Source organism: Artemia franciscana, chromosome 15 (genome assembly GCF_032884065.1).
Source record: "Artemia franciscana chromosome 15, ASM3288406v1, whole genome shotgun sequence".
Lineage (NCBI taxonomy): Eukaryota > Metazoa > Arthropoda > Branchiopoda > Anostraca > Artemiidae > Artemia > Artemia franciscana.
This window is the reverse complement of record NC_088877.1, coordinates 31,895,165-31,909,750: the sequence shown is the minus strand read 5'-3', so window position 1 is coordinate 31,909,750 and position 14,586 is coordinate 31,895,165. Positions and strand designations below refer to the sequence as shown.

The 14,586-nt window shown below is 35.2% G+C and overlaps 1 protein-coding gene across 3 annotated transcripts in view; it reads right to left on the bottom strand.

The window, feature by feature from the left end:
- Nucleotides 1–405: 405 nt before the first annotated feature.
- The window catches only part of LOC136036355 (probable nuclear hormone receptor HR3), a 65,182-nt gene continuing 51,001 nt past the window's right edge, over nt 406–14,586 (bottom strand). For all 3 annotated transcript variants that reach the window (XM_065718520.1, XM_065718521.1, XM_065718519.1), the window contains 4 exons: nt 14,160–14,384; nt 11,773–11,926; nt 6,578–6,683; nt 406–1,879 (listed from right to left, as the gene is read on the bottom strand). In XM_065718520.1, coding sequence (XP_065574592.1) covers nt 6,578–6,683; nt 11,773–11,926; nt 14,160–14,384 — 485 coding nt within the window. In that variant the 3' untranslated portion in view covers nt 406–1,879. The remainder of the gene's footprint in view (nt 1,880–6,577; nt 6,684–11,772; nt 11,927–14,159; nt 14,385–14,586) is intronic.

The following is a 14,586-nucleotide window of genomic DNA, read 5'->3' as shown; positions in this document are numbered from 1 at the left end:
TGGCTTTCATAAAATAAAATCAACTACTTAATTTAGGCAACGTTGCGCAAAAAGTATCCACATTCCCAAGGGAACACTTGGAAGCGTTGTCCTACACTTTTTAACCATAAAGAAAACACACAACCTCTTTAACTAATCTTTGGCGTTCAAATGCCGCAAACGGAGATATAAAAATTAATGCATTCTAATAATCTAGATTAGTCAACAACTTGCATTTATTTTCAGTATTATTGTATACATTCACTTATCTGCTTAGTTTTTATTTGCGTATTGTCGTATTTATTTAGTTTAGTAAAATATGATAACTACATTGCTGTGCCGTAAAAAAGAAACAGATGTAGTTTTCCTATTTTTATATTTTATAATTTTTTATTTTTATATATTTATTTTTTATTTATATATTTTATATTTAAGTCAAGGAGCAATCCAAATTACCTTTTTTGCAATTATTGTAAGAGGCTAATAATTTTTCGGTGCTTTCTTTGCACGTTACATATGTCAAGCGATCATATCTTAAGATATTGTTCTTAATGACTCATTAAATTTGTATATTTTATCACTGCAAAAAAGAAGTAAACTGGATATTCAAATTTCGCAGTCAATTAATCTTTGGTTTTTTCATTGAACATACCTCAAGACCTCATTAAAACTCAATTTCATTTAATACCTCAATTGGAAACGAGTAAAAAATGTTAACATAGCATAATTTACCATAAGTATATACAAGAGATGATTTTATTAAACCGCTAATTACTTGAAAAAAAATATTTCCTGACATACATTTTTTGCACTAAGCACGACAGTATAAATATTGGATTTTAGTAGTTGGTCTTTGGATCTGATTTTCTTAGTTCAGGGTCCCTATTGGCTGGATATTTTTTGCACAACAATTACTCAAAATTCTCTAAGATAGTTCTAGACTGTTTCAAAACCAAATAAAAATTAAGCTATACCTAAAATTAAAAAGATACTTCTAAAGGCATTTAAAAAAAAAATAACTAGATTTACTGAGGTGGTTCAAACGTCCGGCAGGAAAATTAATTAATTAAGTAAATGTAACAAAAGTAAATTTAAACAGTAAAACCAGGAAATCAACAGTTTTCTGATTGCATACCCTTCATGTCAATATTAAAACCATAGAATTCAAATCATGATATTAGACACTAAATTTTATAAGCAGTAGAGCATTGGGATACTAAACCAAATCCCAGAAAAAGGGGGCAATAGGGATCTTCAGGAATTAGTAAATTATGCAATAGGGACCTTTAAAAGTAATATTTCTTAAAGGGGCACAGATATGTAACCTTACTTACAGAGGGGAACTGAGGTTAAAAGAGGAGGATTTTAACCAAGTAAAGGGCGGCGAGAAGTTTGAGAGCATTTTGCAAATCCGCTGAGCAGAAAAGACAGCAGGAGCATTAAAAATGTAACTTAACCAGAAATTGCTGCTTCAATTAAAATATTAAATTGGATTCTGTTGCGCTTAGATTATTGATTATGACTGCGAGTTGACATCTATTGGATTTGTATAAAGTAATGACAGTAAAAAGATATGAAATATTTGAACTCTAGAAATGATTAAGAAAATTTGAACCACCCTAATATTAATTCTGTGGTCCCAGCTATTAGAAAGTACTAGGTGCTTTAAGATATAAAAAATTGAAAGCAACAAAGAAGATTTTGTCACATCTTATGAAAGCACTATTCTTGATCACTACAAGAGGTACAAAACTGTTAAATTCTGAATAGATACAAAGTTAAGATATAGGCTACTATTTTTCTAGTGAAAAAAACATTGCAGTAAAGTCAGATTACTATCGCCGTCCAGAAATGGAAAAACCACTCGAGATCCTTCACAAAGTAGAAAATCGAAAGAAAACTGAAAAAAAAAAATCACTTATTCATTTATATGCAAATACAATTACCAAGCACAGTAAAAATAAAGTTTAGTTGGATTAGTTACAATCACCCTAGATTTGATTAGTAAATCATAGATTAATTAGTAAATGTAATTACGAAGGACAATGAAAATAAAATGTGGTTAGATTATTTCAAAAATACATTTACCTAGGATAGTGAAAATAAAATCTGGTTGAATTAGTTACAAATTACAATTATAAAGGACAGTGAAAATAAGACATATTTAAATTAGTTTAGTGGAAAGTTATATAACTAGATACATCTTATAACATTAGAAAGAACTGAAAATTTAATTTTTAAGGAGGAAAACCTCCAGGAAGACCTAGGGAAGAAAACTATAATCTGCAGTTTTGATGATAGCAATCGTTAGATTTAAAAGGAAACAGGGATGAAAAATCAATGAAAAATAAGCTACAAACACATGGCAACAAAGCAGCTTAAGAAGCTGTAGCTTTCCTTTGAAGGTTTAGTTGTACATAATAAGTATTTAACTAGGGCAGAGAAAATGGAACCCGAAGCTTTGGAAGAGACTCTTTTTCCTTTATTTAGATTTATCTGCTAAGTCTTTTTTTTTTCTCTCTTTAGGTTTATCTGCTTGGTTTTATCTTTATTTCCTTTCTTTAGTTTCCCTTTTTATTACTTTAGATTTATCTGCATGGTTTTCTATTTCCGTTCTTTTTTATGGCACTTGGTATTAACCAAGTGACATATAGCAATCGCCAATTCTGTCGGGTCTGTCTGTCTGTCTGTCTGTCGGTCTGTCGAACTGTCTGTCGGTCCCGGTTTTGCTACTTTAGGCACTTCCAGGTAAGCTAGGACGATGAAATTTGGCAAGCGTATCAGGGACCGGACCAGATTAAATTAGAAATAGTCGTTTTCCCGATTTGACCATCTGGGGGGGGGGAGTGGAGGCCCGGTTAATTCGCAAAAAATAGAAAAAATGAAGTATTTTTAACTTATGAGCGGGTGATTGGATCTTAATGAAATTTGATGTTTGGAATGATATTGTGTCTCAGAGCTCTTATTTTAAATCCCGACCGGATTTGATGACATTGGGGGGAGTTGGAGGGGAAAAACCTAAAGTCCCAGTTTTGCTACTTTAGGCACTTCCAGGTAAGCTAGGACGATGAAATTTGGCAAGCGTATCAGGGACCGGACCAGATTAAATTAGAAATAGTCGTTTTCCCGATTTGATCATCTGGGGGGGGAGGTAGTGGGGGGCCGGTTAATTCGAAAAAAATAGAAAAAATGAAGTATTTTTAACTTATGAGCGGGTGATTGGATCTTAATGAAATTTGATGTTTGGAATGATATTGTGTTTCAGAGCTCTTATTTTAAATCCCGACCGGGTCTGATGAAATTGAGGGGAGTTGGAGGGGGGGGACCTAAAATCTTGGAACACACTTAGAGTGGAGGGATCGGGATGAAACTTGATGGGAAAAATAAGCGCAAGTCCCAGATACATGATTGACATAATCGGAACTGATTCGCTCTCTTTGGGGTAGTTGGGGGGGAGTAATTCTTAAAAATTAGAAAAAATGAGGTATTTTCAACTTATGAACGGGTGATCGGATCTCAATGAAATTTGATGTTTAAAAAGATATCGTGTCTTAGAGCTCTTATTTTAAATCCCGACCGGATCTGGTGATGGGGGCGGGGAGTTGGGAGGGGGAAACCTAAAACTTGGAAAACAATTGGAGTGGAGGGATCGGGATGAAACATGGTGGGAAAAATAAACACAAATCCTAGATAGATGATTGACATAAACGGAACGGATCCGCTCTCTTTGGGGTAGTTGGGGGGGGGGGGGGTATTTCTGAAAAATTAAAAAAAAGAGGTATTTTTAACTTACGAACGGGTGATCGGATCTCAATGAAATTTGATATTTAGAAGGATATCGTGGCTCAGAGCTCTTATTTTAAACCCGACCGGATCTCGTGACATTGGGGGGGGGGGGGAGTTGGGAGGGGGAAACCTAAAACTTGGAAAACACTTAGAGTGGAGGGATCGGGATGAAACTTGGTGGGAAAAAAACGAGTCCTAGATACTTGATTGACATAACCAGAACGGATTCGCTCTCTTTGGGGTAGTTGGGGGGGGGATTAATTCTGAAAAAATAGAAAAAATGAGGTATTTTTAACTTACGAACGGGTGATTGGATCTCCATGAAATTTGATATTTAGAAGGATATCGTGTCTCAAAGCTCTTATTTTAAATCCTGACCGGATCTGGTGACATTGGGGGAAGTTTGGGGTGGGGAAACCTAAAATGATGGAAAACGCTTAGATTGGAGGGATTGGGATGAAACTTGGTTGGAAAAATAAGCAGAAGTCTTGCATACGTGATTTACATAATTGGAACGGATCCGCTCAATTGCGGGGGGGGGGGGGGTAATTCTGAAAAATAAGAAAAAATGACGCATTTTTAACTTACGAAGGAGTGATCGGATCTTCATGGAACTTCATATTTAGAAGGACCACGTAACTCCGATATCTTATTTTAAATCTCAACCGGATCAAGCGTAATTGGGGGGGGGGGTAGTTGGGGGGACCATAAAATCTTAGAAAATACTTAAAGCGGTGAGATCAGGATGAAACTGGATGGGAAGAATAGAAACCTGTCTAAGATACGTGACTGACATAACTGGACCGGATCTGCTCTCTTTGGTGGAATTGGGGGGGGGGGGAATTTTGAAAATTGAGGTATTTGTAACTTACGAAAGGGTGACCAGATCTTAATGAAATTTGATATTTAGAAGGATCATGTGCTTTAAAGTTCTAGTTTGAAATTCCGACCAGATCCTGTGACATTCGGGGGAGTTGGAGGGGGAAACCGGAATTCTTGGAAAACATGAAAATTGGGGTATTTATATCTTACGAATAGATGATCGGAACTTAATGAAATTTGATCTTTAGAAGGAATTCATGTCTCAGAGCTCTTATTTCAAATCCTGACCAGATCTTTTGACATTGGGGGGCGTTGGAGGGGGAAATCTTGGCAAAACACTTGGAGTGGAGGAATCGGGATGAAGCTTGGTGGATAGAATAAACAAATGTCCTTAATACGTGATTGACAGAATCGTACTGGATTCGCTCTCTTTGGGGAAGTTGGGGGCAGGGGTTCAGTGATTTGGCGAGTTCGGTGCTTCTGGACGTGCTAGGGCGATGAAAATTGGTAGGCGTGTCAGGGAGCTGCACAATTTGACTTGATAAAGTCGTTTTCTCAGATTCGACCATCTGGGGGGCAAAAGGGAGAGGAAAAATTAGAAAAAATTAGATATTTATAACTTACGTGTGGGTGATCGGATCTTAATGAATTTTGATATTTAGAAGGAATTTTTTACTCAGAGCTCTTATTTAAATCTTGACCGGCATTAAGCCTCTTATTTTCCTTTTTAAATCAATCTATTGATTCATAGAATTTTGTTAGAGCTCATACCATATGATCTCTTGGCTCTTAGCTCTTCTCGCCTCGTCAAATGTGCCATATGAGCTCTTAGCTCTTGTTTTAGTTTGTTTTCCCTTTCTTTCAGTTGATCTGCTGAGTTTTGTTTTGGCGTTGCTTTTCCAGTTTTTTTCTTCCTTTCTTTAAGTTTATCTGCTCGGTTTTATCTTTGCTTTCTTTTTTTCGTTTTTTTCTTTTTTTGTCGTTTTTTAATTTATCTGTTCGGTTTCCCTTTTTCTTTCTTTCTTTTGTTTCCCTTTTCCTTTCTTTAGCAATGAAGAAAGAAACAAAATCAAAGGATTTTGCATGCAGAATGGAAAATGAAGGAAGAAATGAGATAAACAGAGCAAGTGGCAAAACTAATTTGAGTAGGCCATCTAGTAACATAGGATAACTATATCCATAAGGACAAGAAGATAATTAAAGATATAAAAAAAATAAAAGATATAATACCTTACAGAAATCTAAAGGGAAGTTCAAAAGCAAACAGATAAACACATTACTTTAGCACTTTTGGAGACCAAATAAATAAAAAAAGAAAGTAAAGAGAAGAGTCAATAACGAAAGGAAAACCAATGAAAGGCAGAAACCTTAAATTAAAAAAAAAAAACCTAAAAATTTTATTTCCGTATTTTCTAATATGCGCCGCACCTAGCCTACTTTAATCTTAATAGCATTAAGACTTTCCAGCTTAATTTAAGGAAACTTATTTTTGTCAGCTCCATCTTTTGATATAAATATGTTTGCAATGGTCGTTATGTTTTCAGAATGGCAGAAGTTTATTACGCTGTCTGATTGATACGTCCGCAGCAACGGAATGGTCAATTTTCAAAATGTGTTTTTTTCATTTTCAAGTTTAATGGTAACATAATTTTTTGATATATCTTCGTGTAAAGCTGCCAATTCCACGTCGGAACAGTTTGTCAAATTTTGGCCAAATTCTATATAGAGGGAAGAATTTGCTTGGCAAAGATGTTCAAATCCTTTTTTATAAAGTGAATTTTATTTTTTTGCTTTTAATTACTTTTTTTTAATTATTTCAATCCCCTTTAATTTATTTCAATTATTTTGGCTCTTCTAGACAGTGAAAATTATTTTCCTTTAACACTGATTTGAAACAGGTAAGCTTAAACTTCAGCACTTAACGAGAATTCACATGAGAAGGATTTGTTAAGAGATTCTCCTTTTCAAAATAGGAAATCTTCATTTTTACCTATGGTTCAACATTAAATAGTTCTTTGTGTAGAGCTGGAAATTCTATGTGGGGCGCTGATCGTCGGAATTTGGCTAAAGCATCGAGATGCAAAACCGAAAGTTCCCTGCAAAAAGAAAGCAAAATTAAAACAAAAAAAGAAGACTTCATTATTTGTAGTATACGGCACAATTAATATTCAACAATAATAAAATTACAGTTTTATTGGAAATAATTAGAAACTTGATTAATAGAAATTTTCTTGAATCTAACAAAATAGCAATTATGCATTGCAGCTTTTACTTTTAAAAATAATATTAAAGCAAGATTACAAAAATTAGGCAATTGTAGCGATAAAATCATAGACAACAGAAATAATAGTGCAGTTCCAAGGATGGGAACATACAGGAAGTGCCCCTACCCTAATTTATGTTCATTTCTGAACGAAGTAAGGTTTAAACTAAACAGATAATCCACGATCTGTTGACGACATTGCAGAGTGTAGAGATTTTTTTTGTTCTTTTTCTCGCGTTAATGATTTCCACTGATTTTAAAAACTCCTTTGAAGGCAAAAATTTTTGCAGCATTACTATCAGCAGGAAAATTCTGGTGATAGATGTCTAGGAGACTATAGTATTGATATATATGCTGACAATCAGGGCCTCAGTAGAGCTTAACAGCAAAGAAAAAATGGCTTTAGATAATGTTCAGACAGTATTTATCTATTTAACTCTGGAAATAAACATCAGCTTCATAAGGAGCTACAAAAAATATTAAAAAGAAATGCAAACATCAAAGAACAACCTAATGGTAAAGAACAGCCAACAAGGTCTAAACCATGAAGAAAAACACGGGTAGGGAAAAAAAGAGAACTCAACAAGCAATAAAGATATTGTATACATATATACTGCAACTAACAACTCTGAAACACCAAGGTGCCTGAGTTCAACACAGCTGCGCAAGCTCCCCCTCCGTCCCAATCTAAACCTTCCCTCTTTACACCATCCCAAGAACTTCCAATTACTTTTATATCCTTTCTTACGGCCTATCCTATCCCATTCGGGGAAGAAATTATATATTTCATATACATTTTATACGAAAGATTAGCTTGCAGAGGCGGATAAAGAGTATTCTCGATCCAAACTTTATTAACAGAGGCGTCTAATCTCAAACACTTAAGCGTTAACCACTACCCTCAAACAAAATATGATGACTGAGTAATTGAATTCTACCATGCAATGAATCCTGTATATAATGTATCGCTTAAGATAAATTTAACTTTTAGTTACCTCTTTAATGGAACAAGTTACTTGAAGTTCATTCTCCCTGTGCAAGTTTTTGGCAGTTTATTTCTCTGTGGTCCATGGTTTCAACGTAAGACAACAGTTCTGCTATCATTCGATTTCGATAGCTGAGATTTAGGTGGGTCCATATACCAAAAACATTTTCAAAATTTACTTTGCGTTAGATGGACAATACGCTGAATGAATGATTCAAACAAGCAAAGATACGACAATTTTCTTTTGTAGTTTTTTTTTAAGTTTTTAAGTTCTCAGAGAGAGGGCGACCCATTGGTTTAGATCATTCTCTAAAGAAAATCGTAGGAAGCATCCTAATTCTAGATCTGTGGATTGACAGATATAAATCAAATAATCATATCATGGAATAAACATTTTGATATGCTTATAAATCATATAAACATATCGTTTTTTAGAGCGAATTACTGTAAACTTGTCGCAAAATCACTTATTTCACACGAAAGATAAGCTTCACAATTCACGTGAATTTTGTTTTCACACATGAAAGAAAAAGTATTATCAAGGAAATGCAAATTTAGTAACTACATTGTCATTTCTAGTGGAATAATAAAACGTTACGTTACACCCTTAAAATGCTTATGAGAAACACGTTGTTCATCTTCTGTTGAAATAATCAATAGGAAACGAATTTATTTCCCAGAATATTGTCTGAAAGTTTCTAAATATTTCGTTTAAAATCTTCTCTTGTTTCTATTTAGATTTGGTGAAAATAGTTGAACAAGAAATTGGAACAATGATGTTAATTAGGACAGGGCCAAACGGGAAGGGGGACAATGGCACTTCAGTTATCCTCAAACATTAATGAAATACGTACATAATGAATGAGGAAGGAAAACAAGAAAAAAAACATGTCATAAAGATACACACAAATTACTAATAATAGCAAATCTAAAATAGTGCGCCCTTCAACGGGTGAGAAGAGGACTGGTTACTCAGTATCTGAAACTGTTCATCCCCAGCCTGAACCAGTTCCACCACACCAAAACGGTTAACGATGTACCTATTCTTGAACCACCGAGGGGCATGAAGCAAAAACTTTGCGTACTTATAATCGTACAGTCGCAACATTCGCCAATCAGATTCAGTAAAAATGTTCCAAAATGGGCTCAACTATAGAAGGTGCGGGAGAGACACACTATTATATATTCGAGAAAGGGCTTTCCGTTCCAGATTAAGCTGCGATGTAACCACACTAGCATAAGCAATTCTAAGCTTGCATTCAGCGTTCCGAAGCAAAGATTTTCGTGTATTATTAATCGAAGACCCAATCGGGAGACCTAAATATGTTAGTTCAGTGATGGGTGCCACCTCAGTATCACCTAGAAAGACACTATCGGCCACATAACTACCGTTTAAATTAAAGAAGAGGACCTGGGACTTCGCAGCATTCATACTTAGTCCCATTTGTAGATATCTATCAGATAGGTTATCAAAACTCCGTTGAAGACTAACTATTGACCGGCACGGTCATTTAGCAGATCGTCCGCATAACAAAGCACTGATGTATCCGTCCCTTTTGAAAAGCAACCAACAGGTCAGGTAACCTGCACAGGAAGAGACGTGTTGTTGTAGATAATTGGTGATGTGATGGCTCCTTGCTCTATTCCGACGAATACAGGGAGCTCACTATCCGAAAGTACACTTCCCAACTTCAAACGAACTTTTAGATGCCTATACATATAATAGGATGGGAAAATTAAATCAAGACTAACAAGGCTATGCAACTCTAACATGACCTGTGAATGGATAAGGGAACCAAAAGCATTCATAACATCGTATTCTCCAGAACCAGAGTGCTCCCAGACGCTTCTGTATCTCTGAGTATATTACAGAGTCTTCTAAGGGCATGGAAGCAACCTAAACCTGGCTGGAACCCGAACTGGAATGGTGGCATAATACATTTTCCTCTAAGTGGTCAACAATCAGAAGCTCAAATATCTTTGCAAAAACGCTTGACACAGTCACTGGCATATATGATGAACATGATGATTTTGGTTTATTCTTTTTTAGAATTGGCCTAATCACTCTAATACATAAACTGTCCGGAACCACACCAACGTTAAAAACCATTTGAAAAAGTAATGCAAGCTGGTTATAGAGGAGGTCACTAGTGGCAATAAAATGCTCAGCAGAAATACTGTCGGTGCCAACCAAGAATTTCTTCTTTCTAAGCTTGAACACTAAGGCCTCCTTAATAGCAGATGATGTTATCATAATAGAATTTGGTTTCTGACTAGAATCAAGCAACGAATCCATCTCACTATCGAACGAAATTGTTACGCTGCTGTTGGGTTTTACTAACTGACTTTTGAAATGGGCAACCCACTCAGACTTTAGGATGCTATCGGGGCCCTCGTGGCTCTGCTTCTCAGAAAGAGGACGAGACTTCCAAAGGTAATTAGGGTCATTTGCAATCTTCTCGGCAGTAATCGACTTGACCGCCACTAATGCTCCTGCAGAGCATTCCTAAATATTCTCTTAGAATAAATCCGGACCGCATTTAATACCGCGTTGGCCTCTCTTTCTCGTCCCATAGCCGCAACCACCACTTCGCCATAGCACAGGTTGACACTAGAACTGGGTTACTAGACGACCTGTATTTCTCAATCTTCCAACGTATCCGCCTCACCGAAATCGCAGCCTTATCAGCACATTTCAGTGCACATATTATCTGCTCACAGTGCAGGTTTAGTTGTTACCTTAACTCATTTTCACTTAGGTTGATACTTGGCTGTAACATATGGTACTGAACCTTCAGTTTCACTAGGATACAGTCGCAAGACTCGCGAATTTCTGGTACACATAAGTTACTAATATGCAATTATTTTATTTGTTACTATTTGTATGAATGGTAGAAATAGAAAAACATTTTGCGTAATGGTTTTAAAACAAGGTTTTTCATTAACTTTTAGTCTTTCCTATAAAAATACTCTGAACTTCGACCCCCCCCCCCCTCCTCGCTCTAAAATAAACTAAAGCACGTCAACTGTGCTATGCATAATTATTGTACTAATTAATTAATTAATAGAAGCATTATGAGAGACCCGATCATAATTAATCGAAAATTTAAACACTTATTAACAGGCAAATTATTTGCTATAACTTGTGAGAAAAATAGCAGGAAATATTCACATTCCAGCACTGATTTGAAATGTGGTCAATCTTTCTCCAATTATACACTTATTTTGAAATATTGCAGTAAAATCAAGAATAGCGTGTCTTGCTGAATTTCTTATTTGAGTCTTACCTGCGCCACATCATAGTCAATGGTCGATCAAAAGCCAACATTTACTCACATGGTTTTTTCCTTGATCTTAGCGTCACACTTGTATTCAATGGCATACCCAGGTTTTTTGGGGAGGGAGGGTTATTTTTTTCGGGAGGAGGTTACGAAAAAACTTCTAAAAGCGCAGCAAAATTTGTTTATATGTATTTTTTGTTATGTTTTTTATGATCAGGACAAAACTTTGACTCGGAGGGAGGGTCAGACCCAGTACCCCAGCCCCCCCATTCCCCTTCCCCTTGGATACGACCAGGCTTGTATTATGCTTGGAAAACTAAAATGATAAGAAATTGGTTTGAAAACTTTCATCAATTCTGCTTCTCTGCTAAATGTTATAGCAGCTTTTGCTGGATTTCTGTTACAATTAGAAAAACTGCTGATCCAACCAACCAACCATCTTTTCAAGTTTCAAAAATCTAGGCCTTAAATCTTGACTCAGATTAGTCAAATCACAAACTTTGAGCTTGAGAACTGAGCATAGTTCAACTCGAGCAATTACAAACGGGACACATAATCGGTTGTTGTCCGTAATTTGATTTAAGACTCGGGCATTATACTTAACCAACCTTACTGCCTGTTCCATTTTAAGAAGGAATTAGTCAATGGAAGCTTACCTTAATCCAGGCACGCGTGCAATCAATGAATCGCACACTGATATGTCTCCTTTCGCTGGAAGTCGGTGAGTTTTATTTAATTCATGTCTCAGTGCTTGCAATAGCGCATCGTGAAGCCGAGCTATTTCCATAGTTCCTCTTAAATTATAACGATCTATAAAATAAATTACAGACAAATAAATCTATTTAAATGAAACAAAGCGTTTCATTGTTCATTTTCCCTTACAAGGGAATTAAAGCAGATATTTTAATTAAAAAGAAATTTATGTACAGAAGACTGATATAATATTTCCAGTAATAGTTCTTGGTTCCATCCAGCAGAAAAATGCATGAAATAAGCCGCAAACACTAGAGGCTGAATACACAGTGGCTTTGATATCCCTTGTATTTTGCAATTTCCATGGTACACTCTCTTATATTCTATGTTATCAACTTATCTATTGAAATTTCTAAAAACGTTTCCCCCCCCCCAAAAAAAAAATGAGAACAACTTCTGCATACAAATCCGCATAAACATAATATTGTTGTCACTAAGACTTCAAAAAAGCAAACATTCACAAAACAAAACAAAAATAATAACAATAGTTGAGCTTAAGAAGGGCCGAGATACGTAGATGGCTCTAGAATCTAGTTATTCGTCACGTTGTGCCAAAAATTACATGAAAACATTCAGGTTTTTTCCGTGATCTTTTAATATGCGCAAGTGTGTTTAACATATAGAGATTAATCCTTAACCATATCCTTAACCTATTTAACATATCCTTAACCACAATTAAGTATGAATTTAGTCCTGTTGTGGTGCATTGGGTTTGATCTCAGCTTTCGAACAGTGATGCATTGGGTTTGATCCCCTCGGGTTGTTAGAAGTGGCCCAGGGTTCGAACTCAGCTGCAGCAACTCACTGCAGGGCCCAAAGTTTGATTCTAGTTATGAGATTATGCAAGAGCGTCTCCACACTAATCCACTCAAGAAGAAAAATAATGAATTTAGCGAAACTAACAACCAAAACGCCAGAACATAATTTATACTTTACTGGAAAATAAACGATTTAAAATATTTTCACTTTTATAACTTTAATAAATAAAAAATTATTAAGATTTTAAGGAATTAATATGAGCATATGTATATTAAACTGACAATGCACATTCATTTGTAGTTTTTAAAGTGCAAATTATGTTCTGGCCTTGAGAGGGCATAGGGGTTGAGAGCCCTAAGCATGTTAACTTCTGCTCGTTTTTTAGTTTGACTGTTGTTTATTGTAATTTCTGCTTGTTTTGGGTTTCATTTATTTACTGATGCTGATTTGTGGAAGTTTTACACTTGGTAGATTATTTGATTCTATTTTTGCCAATTTTAGGTTTAATGGAGTTCTTACTTTTCCTGAAAAACTTATTTTTGAAAACGTTTTTCAAGTAATTTAAAAATAGGGAATAAATTCTTGAATATAGAAAATATTTTTATGATTTCCTTTTACTTTTGAGTCTTTACAAGCGTTCACAGGTACTCATGAGAGAGAGGGGGAGGGGGTCTTCAGGCCCATCCCCCAACCGAGAAAATTCCAGATCTATATCTTCAATATCTTTTCTGTATAATTTGCATAAATATGTTTGGTGTCTTCTGAAGTTATGCTCCCATAAATTTGGCTTATGTACCTGAACAATCACCTGTGTAAAACAGTAATTTATGAAACTTTATCGAGGCTTGTATATTGGTTCAAATTACAACACTAACGAAAGTTAAATGAAACGATTACGTTTAAAAGGTTATGTATTTAAAAAGATAACTTTAAACAAAAATTTGAGTACATATAATTTGTAAAATTTAAGCATTTTATTTCACACAACCTTTAAATTCTAAATGCTTACTAAAAGTTCTAGGCATGTAAATTTCCTTTCAAATGAACACCTCTAAACACCTCTCTACGATGTTCCAGTGCCTTGCTAGTGGCGACAGAAAAAAATGAAAAAAAAATGAGAACACTTCTGTGCAAAAAAAGTGATTTTCCTTGTTTTTCAAGATAGAGGGAGATCTGTAAGTTTCCCGTCTGAGGTTTTCAACAATGGTTAGTCCCTGGATGTACTTTGAATTTCGATCCAATGTCATTTTTGAGGAACTTCAGGATCTTTCCAAAATTCGTTCGAATGTATTTTCAAATTATCGTTTTACTATTAAAACTAATTAAAATAATAGTTACCATTTCTGAATCAGTTATAAATGACAATTTTTTTCATTAAAGTGTTTTTAATACGTATTTAAACTGTTGGTCACTTATAGATGCGATTCGTTCACTACTAGATTGTAACTATCCTTACAAACCACGATGACAAAACTTAAGATTTAGTAAATATTTGGCCTTTCTTAAATAATAAATAATCTAAATTTATTACCTGAGTTAAGTAAGATTAAAGCTTGGTATAGTGCAAGCTGTGAATCTGAAAGCTTAAGCTCCGCTAGATTTTTGGCAAACTCAAAAATTTGAGACACCAGCCTCATTTCTTCCGTGTTTCCCGTCACAAATACGTCAAAGGGCAGATAGAAATCGTCAAACAGCACAGAATTAGATGATAGATCGATTAATCGGCTCATGCGAACAACGACCAATTCAAAACTCGCTAGAAGGACAAGATTTAACAATTTAGAAAGTGTCAACAAGCAAATAGAGGACAAACTAAAGAGTAAAAGACACAAACTAAAAAGTACAACAACCCCATCTCTACTTACCCAAAACGAATCGTAGGGCTTAATTATAACAGTAGGACGGATTCCGCTATTTGGAAAGCAGATCCTGAATTACTTTCCATGTGCTTCAGTGAA